The sequence below is a fragment of the Melospiza georgiana genome, chromosome 9, assembly GCF_028018845.1.
Source record: "Melospiza georgiana isolate bMelGeo1 chromosome 9, bMelGeo1.pri, whole genome shotgun sequence".
NCBI classification, from domain to species: Eukaryota; Metazoa; Chordata; class Aves; order Passeriformes; family Passerellidae; genus Melospiza; species Melospiza georgiana.
This window is the reverse complement of record NC_080438.1, coordinates 5,282,768-5,305,895: the sequence shown is the minus strand read 5'-3', so window position 1 is coordinate 5,305,895 and position 23,128 is coordinate 5,282,768. Positions and strand designations below refer to the sequence as shown.

At 51.4% G+C, this 23,128-nt stretch overlaps 1 protein-coding gene across 1 annotated transcript in view; it reads left to right on the top strand.

Moving 5' to 3' along the window:
- PAPPA2 (pappalysin 2) overlaps nucleotides 1–23,128 on the top strand; it is an 86,962-nt gene that overhangs the window by 743 nt on the left and 63,091 nt on the right. The window contains exon 2 of the mRNA XM_058030712.1: nucleotides 5,144–6,206. Coding sequence (XP_057886695.1) covers nucleotides 5,144–6,206 — 1,063 coding nt within the window. The remainder of the gene's footprint in view (nucleotides 1–5,143; nucleotides 6,207–23,128) is intronic.

The following is a 23,128-nucleotide window of genomic DNA, read 5'->3' as shown; positions in this document are numbered from 1 at the left end:
ATGTCCCTGTGGGTGCCACGCTCCCCCCGACTCTCCTCCCTTGCCCGCAGCGCACCGGGCAGTGCCCGCCGCTCGGGGCTCGGGCGCACGGAGCGTTCCGGGGCTCCCCGGGGCGGCGGCCGCACGGTGGCAGCCAAGCCGCGCTCACCGCCCCATCCCCGCCCGGCCGCGGCCCCAGCGCCCTGCGAGGCGCTGCGGGGCAGGGGGCAGCGCCAGGGGCTCGTTCTACCCATAACTGACCCGCCAAGGGATGAGCGAGTCCATGAGGAGCAGCTGAGGGAGCTGGGGGTGTTCAGCCTGGAGAAAAGGAGGCTCAGGGGGGACCGTGTTGCTCTCCACAACTACCTGGAAGGAGGGTGTAGTGGTAGTCTGTCTCTTCTCCTGAGAAACAAGTGATGGGACAAGAGGAAATTACCTTGAATGCTGCCAAGAGACTTTTATACTGAACGCTAAGAAAAATTTCTTCTCTGAAAAGAGTTGTCACGCACTGGAACAGGCTGCCCAGGGAAGTGGTGGAATCACCATCCCTGGATTGTTAACAAATGTATAGATGTGGTGCCTAGGGACATGGTTTGTTTGGGCTTGGCAGTGCTGGGTTAACTGTTGGACTTGACCTTAAAGGTTTTTTCCAATATTAATGATCCTGTGATGGAGAAGCTGAGGAGACAGAGAAGACTGGCACACAGGCACAGAGCAGGGCATATGCCACCTCCTGCAGTGGTGCTTCATTCAGCTGTGCCAGGATGGGTGTTTGTGTCTGGGTACAAGCTCAGCAGGGCAGTGCAGGGATGCTAGGAAGGGCTGGGAACAGATGGCAGTGCCACAGTGACTGGGGTCCCCACAGTGCAGGTTCCTGTGCTGCCCAGCCAAGCTGATTGGGGAATCCCTCTCTCTATCCTAACTCTCCCTTGGCTTGTGATCATCCCACTGAACCTCCCTCTGCTTTGCCTGGTCCCTTTCATTGATTAATCTCCTCAGTTACAGGGCAGTAACCACACCTGTGCTGTGCAAGAGGTAGGAGGGATGACCTGGAATCTGTGGCAGAGGGGAAAAACAGCCCTATACAAGGAAACTACCAAACTCCCTAGCATCCACCTCACTGTCTGCTTTCCCTTCAGCATCCTGGATGCCCCCCTGCTGGCAGGCAGCACCTTGGGATGCATGGAGCACAATTCCCAGTCATCACAGCAGCAGCACAGCTGTTTGCATCTGGAGGTCTGGCCTGCAGGTGCTGGGGTTTGAATTTCCCAGCTAGCCAGCAGAGGTTTTTTTATTACTATTTTTTACTCTTTAATTTCCTTCTGGAGGGTGAGACAGTCGTCAGTGCTGAAAGCACCACCCGTGAGCGCTGGCACTCACTCCTGTAATATCCCCCAGCTTCCCTGCTCCAGGGCTTGAGTCAGCCCCAGGCACCTCGGGCTGTCTGAGTCACTGCTCCCTCCCCACTGGCTCCCTGCACTGGGCACCAAGGGGCCTGGCAGTGGGTGGCCAAAGGGGGCCAGCCCTGTGCTGCTGGCATTTTGGGTGAGCCGGTGACAGAAGCAGCTGCCAGCCCTCAGCAGGTGCTGATTCTGCTTCTGATCTGCTGCTCCTGCTCTGTCAAAGGAGAGGCCACTGAGGATGGGGTCATCCAGAGGTGTGGAGGAGCTGGAGAGGCTCCAAGTGTCCATGTGTGAGGGAAGGCAGGAGGAAAGCAGGGCAGAGCTGAGCTCTCCCAGCATCAGTGCCTGGGAAGTAAGGGCAGGCTAAGCAGCTCTGAGCATGGAAAACAGGCTGTCCTGTCAGCTGCTGTGGCTGCTGCTTGGATTGAAGGCTCGGGAGTCGCTGGGTTTTTTTCCCCTAGATGCCACATTTTGTCTCAGGGCCACCCTGAATTGTAGTGGGGATAGAATATAAGAAAGATAGTGTAGAAAGTAATCTTACCCCTAAGGTGGGTCAATTATCAAAGATTAGGAATAAGTCTGACTTTAGCAGGCCACAGCTGTAAGCAATGAGAAGAAGAGTGCTATAAAAGAGTGGGGTGGCTGGGTGAGAGGGGAACTGGGGTCAGTTGGCTGCTTTGTGAAGAGGAAAGAGTCAGTGCTCTGAGGAGCAGCCCATGAGAAATGCCAAGGAGGTATGGAACTCTTGTGGTAAGGAGACAGCAGTATGGAACCCCCTGCAATAAGAACACTGGATGGGGTTGTTCATCCTTCTTAGTCACTCCTTCATGGGGGGGATTTCTGCTGGTGTGTAACCTGCCACAGCCACTGTTAGGGAAGGAAACTGCTCCTTCTTCCTTGTTCTACTCACTTTGGGCAGCAGATGAGAGTCCTTTCATGTGATGCTGTTTCCTTCTCCACCTTTTTTGTCTCCCTTCCATCTATGCCTGCTCTGCTTCTGGTGAACCCCAAGGAATTTCCCTTTGTACCAGGCTGAGGTTTGTTTTTACTCGGATTGTAGGTGATTTTGTTGGGTCAGATCCTTCACCAGAGACCATCCAAAACATCTGCTGTGTCTAAATCCAGATGTCCTCTTTGGGTCCCTGAGCTGGTTCCCACTGCATACCCTGAGGGGCAACTGTGACTAGAGGCTCCTGGCCTTTGTCAGACCCTCTGGAGCTTTAGCAGCTGATTTCCCCCAGTATCTGGGTCTCTGAGCATGACTGAAAGCTCTTCCTTGTGCTGCAAAACCCCTGGCCCCAGTGGGAGAGGCTGCTTGCAGTGTGGCCCTTACAAAGGGGCACACTTGATCTCTTTGTGGGCTTTTTCTCCATGACCTTCCCCAGCAGGTACCCTCTTCAAATTTTTTTATGCTGTTACCAACAACTCTTGTTTCACCCCCAGAGGCAATTCCCCTAAGGCACAGGTGAACTAAACTAGGCTGGAGCTTCTCTGTCCTGCCTGAGGGATCAGAAGCAGAGTTGTACTTGGAACTGCTGAGGAGATAGCTCACACTTCTACAAACAGCTTTCCCTTCGTGTGGGTTGCCTCAGCACAAAATGCCAAGCTCCTTGGCAAACCCTGGGGTCTTCAAACTGCTCCCCTGATGATTTCTCATGAAGGCCCTTGAGAGATGTCCGGACCTGGTGCTACACCTTTTTTGTTACACTAGTCTGCAGTGGTTGTCAGCTGTGGGACGTGCTGCTTTGCCTGCAGAACCTTCACTGCTGCTGATGGGGAGATGTCATCCCTGACCATGCCTAGGATGCACTGATTTGCTGTTGTAGAGGTGGCTTTGGCCTTACTTGCATCCCTTTGAGGACTTTGATGAAGTCCTTATACCTGGGCTCACTTAAATTTCTTTTGGGCAGTGTTGAACTCATCAGGCACTGCCAGCCATGGCTTGGCTCCAGCATGGGTTTGTGACGATGATAGCGTGACACTCAGCCCAAGGGGTGTTCCACCCCTAATGTTGTTCTTCCCATTTTTGTCTTGGGGTTTAATCAAATTTGGGGCACTCTGAATCATTTCAAGGTGAACTGCATGAATTTTCCCAAGAGAGAAGGTACCAAGCCCTGTTTCCTCAACTCCATGAGGACCAAAAGATGGCTTTTGAGTGTGCATGTTTCAGCCCAAAAGTACTCTCCAGCTTTGCCTTCTCACTTCTGCAGGGCTCCTCTGCTGGCCTCCTGCTTTTTGGCTTCTCCTGGTCTCAGCTTCCCCTGGTCTTTGTGCTTCCCTTTCACAATCCACCCAAAAACAGGAGTTGGCCCAAGCCCATCCGCCCACGGAGGCTTTGTGCGTGGCTGCCTTTGTAGTGAGCAGGGACAGGGATCCCTGCCCAGGGTGGTGACGGCCCTGGGATGGTTTAGGGGCCACCACCCAGCTCGCCCTTGCTGAAAGTGATGGATGGAGGGAGGGATGCTGCTTCCTGGGCTGCAGCAGGGCTTGGTGTGGCCTTTGCCAGCCGTGTTCCTAAGGGGGAAACGTGGGGTCATGGTAACCTGGCTCCAGACACATGCGCTGGGTGAGAGCCAGGACATCCTGCTCCTCCTGGAGCTCCTTCTGCTCTACACCTCTGCTTCCCTCTACTGGCCTCTTCACAATTCTGGCAACAGGTGGGGCATCCCCAGGCACAGGCAGGAGTGCTCATTTTGGACCACAAGGTCCTGATGCCATGAGGATGGGCAGGCAGTGTATGTGATGGGAATGGCACGGTGAGGGGCAGGAAAAGCAGGATGGAGGATAAGGAATACCTCAGCAGGAATATAAAGTGTCTCTGGGCATGGCAGCAGGTTTTGTCAGCATTGGGACACTTTGTTGGGGTGATGAATGGGAGAGCAGGGTGCCCCAGAAGACACCACTGCTCAAAGAGTGACTTCAAGCGCATTTACCTCTGCCAATGACCTGCATGAACGTCGTGGCTGTGGTGGTTTAGGAGCCCAGAGGCATTGATTTCAATCAGCAGGTCCCTTTATCCTTTCCAGTGTTTAAGTGTCTTACAGCCACTGATTCCCAATGGCTTTCTGTGCCTGCAAGCCTCTGGTTCTTTGCCGTGGGCACTCAGCAGTCTGGGGGAAAGTCAGCACAGCTCCAGGTCTTGCCCAGCCTAAAACAGGTTTGCAGCATGCTTGGGCACAGAGGGAGAGGCTATTCCTGGGAGTAGATTTGCGTTCAGGTGGCCTTAGGGGCTGAGGAGTGCGCTGGCCAGGCTGGAGGCAGCACAGCCCTCTCCAACCCTCTCCCGCCAGCACTGGATGCATGACTGGGAGGGAAACTGGAGCATAAACCAGAGCTGTAAATCTGTCTGGAAGCTGTTGGGGAAGCAGTCCCTGGAGGAGCCTGTATTGCTTTGGGTTGCTGCGCTCTAATTCTTAAAAGCTTTGGCTCACAGATAAAAAGCTTAGCCTTTAATCCCATCCCGCCAGAGTACTCCTACAGAGAGCAACTCAGAAACACCTCGCTCTTCAGCCTCTCCTCCCATCCACGCTCCTCCTCCCCTCTCCATCCTGCCTCTCTGGCTCTGCCATTCTCCCTGCCTGCTCCACCTACTCATCCAAATGATCTGGAATGGGGGCTGGGGTGCCACCCCTGGCGGAGCACCCACGGCCCAGCCTCTGCCCACCTTCATGCTGCCAAGGACTCCAGGGCGGAGTGGCGATGCTCTCTGGTCCTTACCAGCTCTCCCCTCTCTCTCCATCCCTGTCCCCGACCTGCTGCAGGTGTCTTCAACAACTGCTCGCACTCCGCCAGCGACAAGGGCTGGGCGCTGGGTATCCGCGCCCTGCAGCTCGGCGGCAAGAAGGACGCTCGCTTCTTCTTCTCGCTGCGCACGGACCGGGCCGCCAGAGCCACCGAGGTGACCTCGCACCACCGCTACCGCCCCGAGGCATGGACACACCTGGCGGCCAGCTACGATGGGCGCTGGATGGCCCTGTACGTGGACGGGGTGCGGGTGGGCCGCTCGGGCGGGCAGCAGGGCCCGCTGCACAGCGCCTTCATGTCCTCCTGCCACACGCTGCTGCTCGGCGGCGACGCCTGGGGCACCAACCACACCTTCCGCGGACACCTGGCCGGGCTGGCCCTGTGGCGTGGTGCCCTGGCCCAGTCCCACCTCCAGCGTTCCTTCCTAGAGGAGGTGCCTGCGCAGGCGGCAGGGCTGGCTCTGGCCGCTGGCTTTGCCGCCCCGGAGGAACGCTGGACGCCTTTTCGGGAGGGTGCCTTTCCCCAGCAGTGGGTGCTGCTGGCCCCGCCAGCCCCCGTGCTGCGGCCGCTGGGCCCCCCGGCCTGCGGGCAGACCGCCTGCGATAACGTGGAGCTGGTGTCGCACTACAACCAGCACTGGCCGCTGCGCAGCTGGAAGGTGGCGCGGTACCGCGTGGTGAACCTGGCCGAGGACGACGGCGGGCGGCCCACGGTCAGCTGGGAGCAGATCTGGCGGCAGCACCGCGCTCTGAGCGAAGCTTTCCGGCCCTACAACATCTCGTGGCAGCTCAGCCTGCTGGAGGTGCACAACTCCTCCCTGCGCCGCCGTGCCGTGCTGCTGGGCTGCGAGCCCAGCAAGGTGGGCAACGAGCGCTGCGACCCCGAGTGCGAGCACCCCCTCACGGGCTACGACGGCGGCGACTGCCGGAGGCCCGGCCGCTGCTTCTCCTGGAAGCGCCGCGACGGCGTCTGCCACATGGAGTGCAACAACATGCTGGACGACTTCGATGACGGCGACTGCTGCGACCCGCGGGCCACCGACGTGGCCAGGACGTGCTTCGACCCGGACTCGCCCCAGCGGTAGGTGCGGGGTTGCGGGGGTGGTACATGGAGGGAGGGGATGCGCCCTGTCCCCGGCACCGCTCTGCGCCTGGGTGTTGCTTCTGACCGGTGGCTTTGGGAAGGGAGAGAGGTGTTTTGCCATGGGATGGGTGTGTTTGCCATCAAAAGGAGTAAATCCTACGGTGGGACATGGCACCCTTCTGTGAAACCCTGCCAGTGGGTGTGTTTTCCTCCCCCCGCCCAGGGGCATTCCCAGTGCAGAGCTGCCAGCCTCTGGTTACACACCAGTGGGAATGTGGGCAGAGCAGCCCATGCAAAGGATATTGCTTACCTTGATCCCCTGCATGGCATGTAGTTGAGGAATTGCTGCCTTTCCCACCTTCCTTGGATGTGTCTAAAGCCTGATTTCTTAATTTGTGTTCAAAATGCCTTCTTGATTGCTGAAGTGGGGAGAAGGAGGCAGGCCAGCAGTGCTTGATGTGAGGTGCAGGATTTGGAAAGGCTTATGCACACCTACCCACAACTTTCTGAATCTTGCCCCAGGGAGTGATGCCCACAAGGCGATTCCCTTGGTTGGAGGAGGACGTCTGCCTTTAATGTGTGCTGCAGGCGCAAAACACTTTGAAAATCCGTATGGACTAAAACCCATGGAGCATCAACATGCTGTGTTAGGGGACCCTTGCTCTCCCAGAGGTCTTTGGAGTCAGCAGCGAGGAAGGGGATGGAGAGGAAGATCCAATCACATGATGGGGACCCCGGGTTGTTTGGAACAGCGTCCTGGGTACAGTCAGTGACTTGCACCCACCTACTGGAGTCATGAAGTGCCACAGCCCTGTTGATGGCTTCCAGCCCTCAGGGTTCTGCTAAATGTACTTTCTGTATGGAGATGGGGAAGAGGAAAAAAAGAAATGGCTTTATCCTTTTTTTTTTTGTTTTGTTTAAAGCCATTTCTGTCTCAGTGTCAGAGTAAACTCATTCCCTGCTGTTGGCTCCCGGTGACAGGTAGAGGTGCCCACTGGAGCAGGAGTGGTGCAGCACAGATGGCAGCACCTGTCAAGAAAAGTTACAAGGGAAGGTTTTAGGGGCACATCTGCCCTTTGATCTTTTTTCTCCTTCACTTTCGTTTCCCTGGGCTGTGGGAGCAGATAGGCTGTGAGCAGTGAATCCCTTTTTCCCAAGTCTGCGTCTTCTCTCTGCTCCTTCCCAGGCAGGGCACAGAGGGAGGAGGGAAGCAGGCTCTGTGTTTGGGCGCTGGTGATAGAGAGGAGCAGCACTTTCCCTCCTCCCTTCCTGAGTCCTTCTCACCCATCCTTAAGTTGCCTGAGAAAACTCAGGAGGAGGATGGGGAACGGTTCTTCACACTGTGTCCCTGCCCAAGCAACCCTCCCCAGATGTTTTCCCACTTCTGGAAGTCTCTTTGGTGACAGCCACCATTGCCACCCTGTGACCACCTGTCCCCTTGTTTCCCATGCTGTGAGCCAGCATGGAAGCGCTTTCCTGATCATGGAGCAGATGAAAAGCCTCCAACAACAACTCTCCCTCCACTTGTGGTGGCCATCAGCACCCGGCACCACTTGGCCTTGGTTTTGGCAGAGCAAAGGCTCTGTCCTTGCCTCTGTGTGCAGTTAGAGAAATGTTTTCATCCTCCGACAAGAAGGGCTCCACCTTAAATTGAAAAAGGCCAAATTTTTGCTGGTATGAATCAGGGCTTCCATTTGTCAGGATTTTCCCCTGAAAGTTGGGAAACAAAACAAAACAGAACAAAAAAAAAACCCCTTGCTTCTGTGGGAAAGGAATGGGAAAATGGGAACACTAGGGAAATAACAAATCTTTTGCAATTTTCTTTCCTCAGACCTCATTGGTCTGCGCAGAGGACAAGAATGATTGATTGTAGGCTAAACCCAGAAAAATGAAATCCAGTGTGCCTGGCATTTGGGAAATGAGGGGGCATGGGTTGAATCCTGCTGCCACTGAGGTCTTCTGAGCTGCTTTTGGCTGGCTCCTTCAGAGATCACAGGAAAAAGGAGTCATTGAATGGTTTGGGTGGGAAGGACTTTTATGTGCATCCAGTTCCACCCCTCCTGTGATGGTCAGGGACACCTTTCATAGACCAGATTGCTCAAATCCCCATCCAGTCTGGTGATGCTGGTGGACACCCACCCTCCCTGTGCTCACCCCTGCTGAGGATGGTTTCTGAGGAAGAATAAATCTGTGGGAAAACCACTGGGAAAATGGTAGTGTGGGTTTGGGGAAAACTGAGGTGAACTTGTGCTTGCCAAGAGCATGGCCAGGTTTGTGTGGTTCCCCAAAACTGGTGGGTGAACCCCAGGACGTGGAAGCAGGGGGGTTTTGTTCAGGCAGAGCTGAGTGCTGCTGTGTTTGCTGTAAGGTGTTGTACTTAAATGAGCAGGGCAGCTGGAGAACTTAGATGCAGATCTAGATGGCAAGACCAAAAATCTTAGCATCTTTTTTCATGGGTTAAATCATCTCTCCTTCATTTCAAGGCTTTTCCAAAGAGTGATTTGGATGTGAAAGTTTCTTACTACAGCCAAAAATAATTGAATTGAGAAAGTCAGAGTGAGAGGCTGGGCAATTTCTTAGCAGCACTGTAGACAGATTCAATATATTTTGGTGAAGGTCTCGACACTGTCTTGTCCTTCACAATTGTAAGCACTCAAGCAGAAGCTTTTTCCATTTTAACACATTTCTGATTTAAAATTCCCTCTTGGGCTGCAGCTTAGAGAGAGGTAAATTAGAGGAAAAAGCTGAGGAACAGTGGTGGCTTCAGTGCTTCTTAGCTGGTGAACATCTCATTATAATTCCAGGGCTACAGCTGGTGCCAGCTTATACCCTCACCCAGGGGAGGCAAGTGAGATTTGGAAAGAAAGATTTTTTTTTTTTTTTTTTTTTTTTTTTTTTTTTTTTTTTTACAAGGGATTGTGGTGACAGGACAAAGGGGAATGGGTTTAAGCTGAAGGAGTCAGGTTTGGATTAGATATCAGGAGGAAATTTTTCCCTGTGAGGGTGGTGAGGCCCTGGCACAGGTTGCCCAGAGAAGCTGTGGGCAGTGTTCAAGGCCAGGCTGGATGGACCTGGGACACTGCAAAGTGTCCCTGCCTTTGGAAGGGCAGGAATGAGTTGATCTCGATTGAAGGGTTGGAATGAGTTGATCCTTGAGGTCCTTTCCAACCCACCCCATGCCAGGGTTCTGTGATAACTCTGGTGGCTGAGGCAGAAGCTAAGGGCTGATGCTGAAATGATATCAGTGGGCACTGGAACACATTGCTGAGTCCCTCCTGCTCTGGAAGCACATGGAACAAGTCCTGCTGAGCTGTGACACAGCTGGGCCACCACCCACAGGTGAAACCCACCAGTGGGACTGTGCATTTGTGGCTGGAGGGAGACAAAAGCCAGAACGCAGGTGGAGAGCTGTGTGTAGACATCCCTCAAGGCAGCCCAACAGGAGACATGGGAAGCAGGTCACACACTTCCCATTCACCCTTGGTCCACCTTATGAGGAGCAAGGGGACAGGCAACATCAGGAGAGTTACTGACTATCATCCTTCACCCTTCACATGACTTCAAGCATTTTCCAGGAGTTGCTGGCAGCCCAGTGTTGGGGTCTGGAGTAAAATTTGCCTTAATTTTCAGCAGGCTCCCATCCTCTTGCAGAGCTTGAGTGCTGCTGTAATTGGTGCTCTTGGAAGGAAAGCAGCAACAGCTCATTAGCAGCAATTAACACTCAGCGAGGGTCCCCCTCGGGCACTTAGTCAATGAGAATCTGGTGTGTGACACAGTTAATGTGAAAAGAAAAACCGGAGGGGAGTCTGGAGAGCAAAGTGGGTAAGGGCAGAGCTGCTGGGCCTTTCATCTCGCTGCCCAAAGTAATGGCAGAAATAACCCGAGTGACAAAAGGAGGTGAAAGATGATGAGGTGTCTCCAGGCTCGGTGGCCTCTGCTGGGATGACCAAAGCTGTGATGTTAAAATGTACCTGATTAACTGGGCACTTGATGGGCTTTAATGTGAGCTCAGCTGGCCTCCCTCCTAAGGGACTGGTGCTTAATTGGGTTAAGGCTGCTTGGGAGCCTCCTGCAGTTTAAGCCTTGCCTTCAAAAGCTGATCCAGATTAACCTCCCTGAAAGTCTCTGGTGGACAACCACGAGAAAGGAGGAATCACTCCGAGGTATCCCCATGCACCTGAGCCTTGTCAGGAGATGTTCAGCTGCATGTCGTTGGACCTGAGAGCATAAAGGGTGTCAGATTGAGAGCAGTGAGGCAATGAGGCATCTTGGGGCCAGAGATGACCTGCCTAGGCCTTAATCCCAGCCAGATAGTAAAACAGCATTCCAATTAGCTGCTCCCTTTCCTTCATTTTCCCCTACTAAAGGAGACCTTACCAGGTCTTTCTTACTGTGAAAGAGGGCAGGAACATGCAAAGTTATTGCAAAAGCTTTGCATATGACCTCAGGCCACTGATGCTGTTGCAGAGAACAGATTCAGCTGTGTGGCAGTACCAGTCCTTGGTTTTTCTGGGTCTGGATTGAAGGCACTTGAGACAGAAGCTCATGTTCAGACTCAAGTGTTTATTATTTCTTATCAGTAGAACAGTCTCACTAGTGGGAGTTGGGCAGCTTTTCATTAGAAGGCACAAAATGGCCAACAATCTCTTGTCATAAGGTCTATCAACACTAAACTATCCAATTAAGAACCGACACTCAGATTATTTTCCCTTTTAACCCAATAACTGATCCCAAAGAGCCCCAATGGGGACTTTTCTGCCCAATTACAAAATGCCACCCAAACCCATGAAGAAGAGGGAAAAAGAAGCATGAAGAAGAAACCCAGGACAACACCCTGTGCCCTCCATCTTGCTTCCATCCACAACAAACTAAAAATCCCAAACCCTAAATTTCTCACCAAGTGATACACCTACACTGCTCTCTATAATCTATTTCAGACTTTTGTGGATTCCAGTCCCTCTTGAAGTCTGGGAAATTTTCTCCTTGAATGAGGGTCAAAGTCAGTGTGCCCCAGAGCAGACAGAGAAGTATTCCCAGTGCCCTGGGTTTCCACTCAACTGGAGATGGTGTCTGCTGCTTGTGGTGGTTGATTGTTTCCAGGGTGGTTGGCAGAGGGTGTTTTCAGTGATTTTTCCCTGCCTGTGGAGTGGCAGAGACTGTGTTGGTCCCATGAGGAATGCATGGCAAAGAGGTTCCCTGCTCAGAACCTGAGCTCTGGCTGCTTTTGAGCTCCCTCTGGCACCTCTTGGAGTCCTACTGGCATGGGCCCAAACATTGTCCTGCTGTATCCAAAGATACAGCTGGGTGCTGGGCTTGGGGCTTTAAAGTGGTGAGGAGGGGAGTGCTTTGGGAGCACCAAAAGTGGCAGTGATGGGTTCACTGGCTTCTGAGCTTGCTGCTTCTAATCTCTAGTACACTTGCTGGGACTGTGGGGGTGCAGTGGTAAACAGGATTTTTTGCTGCAGCCTGATGGCTTGTTGGTGGATGCTTTAAAGTTTTGTGACTGCTTGGATTTGAGCTTATTGGAAAACTGGTCCTTTCCTTGTAGGAAAGCCCCTTCTCTCTGAGCTTTCCTGTGGAAACAGGAAACAGTTTTAAACCTAGCAAAAATAGAGGGAATGTTTTTGGTAGAGCTCATTATATCAGGTGGGCAGGATGGCTCCCCAAGTCTTTTGCTTGTGATGAGATTTGGAGGCTACACCCACGTGAAGGTGCCTCAGCCTACCCAGAGCCCTGGCTTGGGGGTGAAGACCTTCTTGGGGCTTTTGACCTTCTCAAAATGTTGGTTAGTATGGATATAGGTATTCTCTGATTGGAGAGTATTTGGGATGTTACCACTGCTTAGTTGCAGGAGCCCAGCAGTGGGATTTTGCTGCCAAGAGAGAGGATTTGGGATGGTGGGAGCCTGTATTGCTGTGGCAGAGGAGGGGGTGGTGGTGGCTCCAGCAGGGAGACCCCCTCTAAGAGAGGCACACCAGGGTCTGACTCAGCCCATCCAACAGCTGGAGGGCAGAGGGATGGCAGAAATTACCTCATTCCAGAGGGAAATAACTGTGTGCTAAGGTGCTGCCATCCAAGGGCCTGTGCAGGCTCCGGGGAGCACTTTCCAAAGTCAGAGCATTTCATGTGATACCCTCTGGTGGGGCCAGAGCTCTGCTGTGGGGCTGGAAGAGCAGCACGAGAGTGTAGAGGTGTTTAGCTACAAGGGGAGGTTCCCAGTCCCATCTTGATGTGCACAAATCTTCCCTGCTTTTTTTGGGGGTGTTAAATCTGGAAATAAAATCACAGTAATGCACTTTTTTTCTTGCCAAGGTAGCAAGCTTGGGGTTAATTCCCAACAAGCCTCTGTGGGGACGATGAGTCTCACTCACTCCCAGCCTCCCTGTGAGCATGGAGCTGCCAGGCAGCGAGTTCCTGGAGGAACCTGCTCGGTTCCCCGGGGGTGAGCACATCTCTGTGGGAGAGGGAGAACATGATCTGCGTGTGAGCGAGGGCACAGACCCCTGCCCCGTGGCTGTGGGCAGTCGGGGTGCTTTTGGGGAAAACATCTGTCCCAGATGTGAGCTATTGTTCTTGCAAACCCCGCCGACTCGGGGGCTCACTCGAGGGGGGCCGATTGTGTTGGGATGGCAATTGTGAAGGAACAGCGTGTGTCCCACGGCTGGGAGGGGTCACTCTTTGTTAGGCCTCCCCAGGGCTCCTCCTCATGGTGCTGTGCCCTTGCCTGTGGGTGGGGGACACCAGCGAGGCCCTGGCCAGGCCCCTGAGACCCCGGGAGCTGGGGTGGCAGGAGCTTGGCAGCCATGGGCAGGGACACCCGGCGCTGACAGGGCTCTGGGATGGTTCCATCTGCCCCGGGCTGGCAGCCTCAGCCCAAGCCAGGGGAGTCATGCTGCTCTTGGTATAACACACTGCTCTTGGTTTGCCTTGGCCCAGCCACCACTGTTATTTAGGAAATCAAATTGCCCCCTTCCAGAGGGCAGTGGGATGAGTCCAGCAGCACCCAAACCAACTGAGATGGTGTGAAGCACAGGACTTGCTGTGGAGGCTTGAAGATGGATGAGGATGCTGAATGTTTGTGACTGTTGCCTCTTGAGGGCTGTGCTGGGGATGAGAGGCAGCCTTGGTTTTATTTTTTTTTTTTTTTTCTGTTAATGTATGATTGTTACACTACAGAATTTCCCCAACAAATTATCTCATGTCCTTTTTATATCTGCGAGGAAGGCATTTTTAGAATACTGGCTTGTGCACTTTCTGCTCTGGCTGGGACACTCAGTTGCCTGGATCTAAAAAAAGTTGGAGGCTTGGGACTTGGTTTTACCCTTAAAAAAATGCATATAAAAAGCAAGTTGGAGATGTTTGGCTTGAACAGATTTCTTTTCTTCTGTCTCAATCCCTTTCCTTACCAATATCATGGTTATAAGATTTTGCCCTCCAGTGAGAAGTTTAGGGTGAATGTTTTGGATCTTGGGCATTGCCATCATGGTGTAGAGTGCACGAGGAGGGGTTTATTGACCACAGGGCTGTGTGGTTCCTCTTGAGCAGTTAGCTTAATGCCCTGGGAGCCTCATCCTTGCTCAGCAAATTGATCCACTGCCTGCCTGTTACAGCATCCTTATCCTGCCAGTGCCCAGGAATCTGAGCAGAAGTTACATACCAGGGACTGGAAGGGCGTCACCCTGATCTTCCGCCACCCTTTTATTGCCTATGCTGCCCTGCTGGTGGATGGGGATGCCCATTGCAGCTGGCTGCAGGCTTGTCTGGCACCAGCAGAAATCCTTGCAGTGTTTGTGGTGCCTTTTCTGCCCTGCTTGTCAGTTTGAGGCTGGATGAAGAAGAGAGACTGGGTTTTTTTTTTGTTTTTTTTTTCCCTCCTTGTCACTTTGGCGGTTTCTGGAGATGGCCTCAAGCTCAGGGTTCTGCCTTTTGCATCCATGCAGAAACCCATTTGTGGTCTGGCCCCTCTTTGCCAGCCATGCCTTCTGTCAGGACTAAGCTGCCTCCTGATACACCTCAGTTCAAAAGCCATAAGGCCTCCCTAAGCCAGGAATGTTGTAAGCAAAAAGTAAGATAACTGATTTACAGATCTGTTCTTGTAGCTTAGGTGGGACAAGGCTGATCTGTGCAACCTTAGGCAAAAAGACCTGTAAAACTTTGTTCTGGCCTGGGGTGTTTTTCCTCATTTTGCTTAGAAACAAACAATCCAGACAGAAAGGGAACCATCCCTGGCTTTGTTTGGCTTGGAAGAGGCTCTAGAATAACTTGCCACCGTTGAGTTCTGCCTCCCAAAACCACACAGGGCTGCAAACACATTTCTCCTTTTCCCCTGCTGCTTCTTGCTTGCCCTCTCTCCCACACACTGTGTGACCCCAGCCAGCACTGGCCTTGCCAAAGGAAGGTGAGTGCTCGCCCTGTGCTGTGGATATCAAGTTCTCCCAGGCTGGTGGTGGGTGCTGGAGCTGGGATGCTGCCTCAGCTGGTTTGGAGGCAAGGCTGGACCCCTCTCCTTCCCTGAGCTGCTGCCTCACTGTCTTTCTCCCAGGCAGAGCTCTTTTTCATTCCCTCCATGGTTCCAAACTGCAGCTTTAACTCATTCTTTTGAATTTTTTTGACTAACTCCCTGCAACTGCAGCTCTTTCCATGTTGTCAAGGATAATGTCTCAGAGAAGCTGTGGCTGCCCCGTCCCTGGAAATGTTTAAGGCCAGGCTGGACAGGGCTTGGAGCAACCTGGTCTAGTGGAAAGTGTCCTTGCCAATGGCAGAGGGGTGGAATGAGATGGTCTTCCAGGTCATTTCCAACCTCAACCAACCCATGGTACTTGAACATGGAAGTGGGAGATGCATTACTGGGGTGGAAGCAGGTGGGGAGCCTGGAGTATTTGTCTCCTTTGCTTATTCCAGTGATGAGAACAACAGAAGAGGCAACAGTCTGTGGCTCTGAGCTCTCTGATTGTATTTTTGAAGGAGAAGGTTAGAGGGATCAGGAGAACAGATGTCCCTTTGAAATTTGGGAATTTTCATGTTCTTGGGGATTTTTCTGCTTTATTCTAAGGGATCTTGCCATGACCCTCACCCAACCCTGCTGTACTGCACACCTGTCCTTGGATATCCTCTTTGTGGTCACTGAACCCTCAGTTTGGTTTCACAGAGGTAAAAATCTTAGGTCTCTTTGTTCCTGCAGCCTCACAAAAAAGGCAGCCAGGAAGGAGCTGCTCCAGTGGTGGAAAAAATGAGGAATAACTGCAGCCTTGTGCTTGGTAGACCTTGGAGAGCTTTTGGGGGTGATAACCCTTAATACATGCCCTAGTTGGAGCAGGGGGCCTTCAGTCAGTGGAATAAATATCAGGGTTTAGTCTGTCCATTGCTTTTTAGCAATTAGTGCATTCCTTTGGAGTTTGCTCCTGTTGATGTCTTTGATATATGTCAACCCCAGACAAACCAAGATTTCTGCCTGGGAATTTCCCTGAAGGAGCCTGTAGGTTGAGTTTAAACCCAAGAGTCTGAGGCACACATGTCTTCTGAGCTCCCAAGGAGTTGCCCTGTGAGCAATGGGTGCATCATCCGTGAGAGATGGTCCATGCATGCTCCGCTCCCACCGTGGAAGCATCTGGGAGCCCGGCTGTTCTGAGAGCTCTGCATCATTGCCTGGTCTAATGAAAGACATCCCCAGACCCTCCTGGGGCTCAGATGGGCCATGTGCTTCAGGATGATCTCAGCCATGAGGAAATGGTGAGCCTCTCCGAGGAAGAGATGGCCATGATTCACTCGGATAGAAATAGAAAAGCCAAGCACGCAAATGGAGACTCCCTATTGACCAGGTTCCTGCCATTTAAATGGGTTTTTACTACCTATTCCAGTATTCATTTGAAAATCACACACATTTACTCATACACACGACAATCAGATTGTTTTTAAGCCATTAAGGCCCATTGGGTCAATAACCAGTGTTTTCAAAAATCTATTAAATTCCCATTTCCGTGGAAATAGAGCTTTTACAATTGATCATGGCTACTGACTCCCATTAAAATAAACCCTAAATGCTATCAACTCCCCCAAGATGTAGAGCACTAAAAGACAGTTTGCCAGGCCAAATTTATCCCAGGGGAAAGTTGATGGCCCATTATGCTTAAGCAACATGAGAATTGTCATATAAGTCAGGAAGTTTATGGGACTTGCATGGATTTGTCTTCCCTGAGGGGTGAAAAGGAAGGTTCATGGGTTGAATCAGTAGTGCTAACATAAGCTCAAAGCCAGACTCCTGTAGGAGATTTTTGGGATCATTTAGCCTATTTTGAGTTAAATTTCAAGTGTGTGTAGAGTTTGGTTGTTTGGCAGAAACAAATGATGCTTTAGGGCTGAAGTGCTGTAAGAAATGCTAGATTTGTGGACCAAGTGGTGGCACAGGGTTTCCTATGTTGCTTAACACTGCCCAGCAGAGGTGCTCCAGCCCTCTGATCACCTCTGTGGCCTCCTCTGGGCTCACCCTGACAGGACCACATTTTCCTCAACCTGGTAGCCCCAAATGCTGCAGCTCTGGACCACTGCAGGTGGGGTCTCACAAGAGCAGAGCAGAGAGGAACGGGCAGTTTCCAGGACATGCACCAAGGCTGGGGGAAGAGCAGTGCAGAAGGATGGGGTCCCACATCTTGGCTGGGCAGAGGAGCATGGGGAGCTTTGTGCCCCAGCTGTCCTTTCAGATTGGGGCTGTGCAGCTTGCCCTCTCTGGCAGCAGCAGCAGCAGCTCTCGGGCCGCAGGCTCGCCGCCGGCGTCAGCCCGAAGCTGCCGTGCCCCTTGGAGGAGAGGTCAGGCAGTCCCTGCAGAGCCAGAGGCCAGGCTTCCCTTGTTTGTCTCCCTTCATGCCTCCTTCAATCAGCTTCACTCTGCTTCCTCCCACAGCCCTGGATTTCTCTGCTGTGTGTGCCTGGCCCAGCGCTCCTCTTCCTCCTGCTGCTGTCTCCCCAAGACCTCTCCTGTTAGGGATCATGTCTGTGCTATGGGGCTGTGTCTTGATGCTTCCATGAGGCCTCTCATGGAAAAGACACCCCTTCCCCTCCAGCAGTGTGGTGGTGTTGGATGGTATTTGTGATGGGAATGGAGCAGGCAGTGGACTGAATTGGTCCTTTCCTCCCTAAGAGAGTTTAATTTGAGACAGGTGGAGAGGAACCTGTGGGTTTGTGTTCCTGGATGAACTGCAGACAGTCATCCCTAGAACAAGTGTTGTGGGACTTTCTCTTCCAGTGGGTTCTGTGTCAGGCAGCAGAACCACTTGGGGCTATTGGTGGTTGGCCTTGGGGCTTTTTGGAGGACAGGACTGACTCCTCCAGGAACTCAGGAGAGAATGACTACAGGTCTATCAAATAGCCACAACCATCAGCTTTTTGTTTTTGGGGTTTTTTTGGAAACTGAAAAGCAACTTGAACAAAATGCTGTCTGAGTCCCAGCGGGTATGTCTCAAAAACCTTATTTCCTGCAAAGGTATGCCAGGGCTGGTGGTAGCTCAGTGCTATCTGGGGAGCCTACACAGACACATGGAGATGTGCTGGGATTCCCAGCACAGCCATCCCCAGGGGCCCTTGGACAGGCTGTGGTGCCCATTATGTGCATGGCAGCAAGCAGCTGAGCGAGGCAGTGAGCCAGCCCTGCCCTCAGGCCGCAAATATCACAAACCCAGTGTTTTTCTGTGATCCCAGCATTTGATGCACATGTGCTCCCCGGTGGCACTGGTGTCCTGAGGGTGCCCACTATGGTGTGAGAGCACAGCTGGGGGTTAACCTCTCCTGAGGCTTATTCTCATGTATTCAGCACTCATCCTCAGTTCAGACCCTAAAACATGAGTACCAACATACAACCAGCCTTAAAACTGATCTCTGCCCTCTTGCCCTGCGTGTAAGCTGTCAACAGAGCTATAACAAGATCCAGAGAGGAAAGCAGCATGTGGCAGAGAAGCAAACAGTCTCTGGGCAGGCTGGTAGGGAGGAATTAACACAGCTTTCCTCTAAACCAGGTGTCCTGCTCTGATGCCAGAGGCAAAGACAACTCCTTGATGCCTGACTGTGGCTTTGCTCTGTGTTAAGGAGAACTTCGTATGGAAGTCAGCTGTGATGATTGTGGAAGTCCTGTCAAATGCCTCTGAGTCAGGATCAGAGGAGCTGTCTCCAAGGGACATATTACAGTAGGGATCTGCTATTGACCTCCAAACCAAGATGATAAGGCCAGCAAAGCAATATTTGAGTAATTTAAGCTCTGAGTCATCACAACTTTGTTCTTCTGGGTGACTTCAATTTCTCAGATATCTGTTGGTGGAATGATACAGGAGCTCACAGATCATCCATAAAGTTCCTGGAATGTGTAGAGGACTGCTCCTCACACAAGTGTTGGATGTGCAAGACAGGAATGAGGCACTGCTGGACTTGCTACTCACAAACCAATCCTACCTGGCCTGTAAGAGCTTGGCTAGTGGTAGTCTTGCCTGCAGTGATCACAATATTGTGGATTTTGAATTCTGCTACAGTGCTGGTGGTTAGTGCTAAGACAAAGGTTTCAGATTTTTGAAGAGTAAATTGCAGCTGGCCCAAAGCTCAGTTAGGAGGGATACACTTCTGTGCAGGCTAAAGGAGTGAGTGCTAGGAGTTCTCAAGAGCACTCTCCTAGAACCACAAAAACAGTTCATCCCCTTTCAAGGTGAGAGAACCAGGTGGGAACAGGACTTTAGAGAGAGGACAACTCAATCAGTGTGTTTCCTTGTCATCCTTGTTCACCCTCTCAGACATCTCTGCAAGTCCCCTATCAGCTGTTTTCCAGTCCTTCTGGATCCAAGGTGGCATTTCCCCTGCAAGTGTATTACATCCACTGAGTTTTATCTACGAATATTTGTATTTCTGCACACTTCCCTTTTGCTTTTTGCCCCCTGCTCTATATTCCTACATCTTCCTATATCCCATGCTTTTGGAGTTGGGACTTGCCACCTCCCCAGTGGTCTGTCATCCACCCAGTCCCACTGACACTTCAGCCCCCATCCAACTGCTGCCACCTTTGGTTTTTTTGGGGTTTTTTTTGGCTTTTTTTGTCTTTATCTTGAGCTCTGCTCCACTACCATGTAGTTAAACTTGGAAAAAGGTTTGCGACCATACTGTAATTTTGTCCAGAGATGCACCTCAATTGCACTGAGCTTCAGCTCCTCAGCAGATCTGCTTCTTCCTTCTTTTGCCCTTATTTCTGAAAGGATCTTTAACTCTTTGTTTTCACCGGAGTCAGCTTCATTTCAGGGCATTCCATTTCCCTGACAGCTATGATGCAGCAGTGTCTGCTGGTCAGTCCTGGTTTTCAATTTTTCATTCAAGACCTGTGTTCATCCCTCCATTTAAGTTGATCTGAATCCACTCATTACAAGTTAAGGCCAAGTTTTCTCTCTCTCATCTGCTCTTTCATAATTTGTGCCCTGCTTACCAAAACCAGGTCTAAAATAGCATTGCCTTTGGCTGATTCAGTGATGATTTAGTGAACAACCTTTTAGCCAACACTTCCAGGAATATCTGGGCCATGCCATTGTTAGCAGCACTTATTTTTCAGCCTATCTCAGGGCAAAATGCCCTGCAGGCTTTCTGGTCTAATACTGATGTTAATGTATTTCTTTCCCAAATCTGACCTCAAGGAGTTGTGTACTGCCCTCTGATGTAACAGAGCTGTGTGCTAGCAATCTGCAGCCCTCTAGCTCCCTGTCCGCTGTAAATCTCTTGTGGAAGGGTCGTAGCCTTGAACTACAATGTGTCTTTTTGATCCCATCTGCAGCTTTTGCCAGTGCAGCTCTCTGACCCTTCAGCATCTCCTACTGCCTCAGTCCCATGCTCACACATGGAGATTGAGAGTTATCTCTGAATCCAACAGGAATGGCTCATACATGAGGGAGCCTCCTGATCCTGAAGGATTCTGTTTTGCCCTCCCACCCTCTTTGGCATCTACTCAGCCACCCATGCAAAACTTAAACCGTCCTGCTGGTGATGGCAGCTCTTCTACTTGTGCTGCCAGTGCCTCAGAGGTGGATTTTTCCAGCCATGTCCAAGAACTGTGTGATATCCTCATCCCTTGTGGACTCAAATGCTCTTTGGCTGGAGTCCAGCACCCAGTGAAGTTGATGAAAGGCTCCTGAGCACTACAGAGGGTATTATTCCAGCAGTGTTGTGCTTCCCGTGATCCCAGGGGAATGTCTGGCTCTTTCTCAGCCTTCCCTTCCCATCTTGCATGTGTTTTGTATCTGGCTGTGTTACCAAAGCCTGTCCAGATGAGAGTCATTTGGATGTTACTGCCTTGTCAAGTTGTCATGATGCTGGCAGAGAATGTTTGTGGCGTACCAGCAGCCTGCTGGACTGGAGTCAGAGCTCCCAGACATGGTCATGGGGATGCAAATAGGCTCACTAAGTACAGAAGGACTCAAAAACACAGCATCCCCCCAGCTGTGTTCATGCCAGAGCTTTTGGGGCAGGTAAACCCAGAGTGTGAGGCAGCTGCAATTATGAGAATGAGCATCAGCCTCGTCTGGAAGCAGAGCAGGTAACTCATCTGGGCTCATCCTCTGTGCCAGGTTCACACACAGAGGAGTCCTTTGGTGGGCCAAAATGGAAGATATCCACTTTGGCTCACCACCTAGAGAAGCATCTCCCTTCACAGACGAATTTAGAGAGTCTGCTCTCCCAAAATGTTCACACCATTTGGATCAGCACCTGTCTTCGTGGATTGAGCTGTGGTTCAGAGACAAGGTTGCTGTGTTTGTCATTAACCCTTTGCAGCCTTGGAGAAATGTTTTACCCCCCCACTAAAAATGTTGTTGGCAGACTGGTGCTCATTTCTGGGAAGTCTGAGGGATTCCTCATTTGTCAAGCAGAGGTTTGGGGGAAAAGGGAGCCTCTCTGCTTGCAGGAAGTAGGAAGAGGAATTTCCTTGCAGTGGTTGAAAAACATGAAAGCAGTGCCAGGAATCCCTTGTGACTTCTTTAGGCTGTATGGTTAGCTGGAGCTGGCTGGGTCTCAAGTATTTTCCAGTTGTCCATGGAGGGCACTTGGACAGCTTCCACCCAACCCCACTCCCACATCCCCTCTGAAAGGTCTACAGGGAAAAGACTCCTATTTTTGAATTGCAGTGGAATTCCTGTGGCATTACATGCTGCACCCTTTGCGGTACCCAGAGAATTCGGTTTGATTTATGGTACTGCAGGGGGTATGTGCTGGCCTTGCTTTTCATTTGGAGGTGCCATCTTTTGTGTCCTGCTCATCACGGCCACTGTGCCCCCAAGGCTTCCTGTTATGGTGTAGCTGTCACTAAAAAGTGCCACTCTTGCCCTTCTCCGACATCAGGCTTGTTTTACAGCTTGACTGTGTTTTGTGCTGGCAGATCCTCTCCTCTCTTCCACTTGCCCACCAGCAATGGTCCTGCTGTTGCTCCCAGAAATTTGTGCTGGAAAAGCTGCAACAGCTCTGTCTCTCCTGGGTGTATCAAGTCTTCTCCTTTGACCAAGCCAGCTCAGTGCCTGACTTACAACCAGGTTAGGAAGGTGTTGTCTCCCCCGTGGTCAGGACAAAAGGTTCCAAGGAAAAGCCTGAGAAAAGAATGTGACTTCTCCAGGGAGGTCTGGGATCACGGGTGGAGTGTGATTTTTTCAACTGCTCAGAAAGGGAGCTTTGGTTCTTTAGACTTTAATAAAGTAAGGTCTACTGCAGTAACAGTTTACCATGCAAATCTACTTTCATCTGATGACTTTTCCCCCTTGATATGAAGGGGTAACACAGGGAAGATGGAGCAGGACTCCAAGAAGACAGTTGTCAGGAAGCAATGGACATAATTGGGAATGTAAGAAATTTGGATTAGACATTAGAAATTATTTTTAACTTGAGGATGCTTGGACACTAGAATAAGTTGCCCAGAAAGTTTGGGAAACCTCTGTCCTTGAGGCTGTTGAGGCCCCAGATGACCTTGAACAGTGCAATCTAATTAGATTAGTTTTGAGCAGGGGGATCAGAATGATCTGTGGAGATCCTCTCAGTCTGCAGTGGAGTCTCTGATTCTGCTGTTCTGTGGTGACAGTCACTAAAGCTGCTCCATCTTCTTTTCCTTTTTCCAGCAGCAAGAAGCACCACACGATGACAGCCCCTCATACAAGTAAAACAGGATGCAGTGTGGTGCCTTAGTGTCAGGCCATCAAACAGTGCCATTCAGCAGAACTCTGAGCCAATATCACCTGTTGTAAGGGAATCCACCATTTTTGGGCTACCCCTTCAAATACCATCATTTTGGATGGTGTTCATTCCCATTCTCATGCCTAATAATGTCATTCCATAGCCTTCCCATCCCTAATCTTTCTCTACTGTTGCACATACTCTTCTTGCAAGCTTCACTCTTCCAGGGCTGCAAGTGCTCCCCCAGCTCCAGGTGGCATCACCACACAGCTGGCTTGGATGCCCTTGGAAAAACATTGACTTTGAATCTGTCAAACCTGATGTCCCATCTCTGTCTCTTCTGTCCTCTACCCTGTTCTTTGGGGTTGGTTTGTTTTCCTTCTTTCCTTCCTTCCAGCTGATAGCTGTACCTTCACGTACCCTTCTGTCCTTCCTTTGTGCTTCCATGTTGGGTTTCCCATCCTACTGTAAATATCATCTAGTTTGGAATACTCTAGTCTTGTAGGCATTGGAAAATGATTTGGGAAGCAGAGGAGGCTTTAGGCTGTTTGTGAAGGCCAAAGGCTGCTCTGCCTTCACCTCGGTGAAAATCACAGAAGCACTGAAGGAGGTGGAGAGCCTGACCTTGGCAGGAAGCAAAAGGGTCAGGTGCCAGTTGGATGCTCTTTGTCTAACCTAAGGATGCCAGCAGAAAATGTAGTTTGAGGGGAATTGGAGTTGCCCATTCTAGAATTGTTCTGCTCACATCTTTG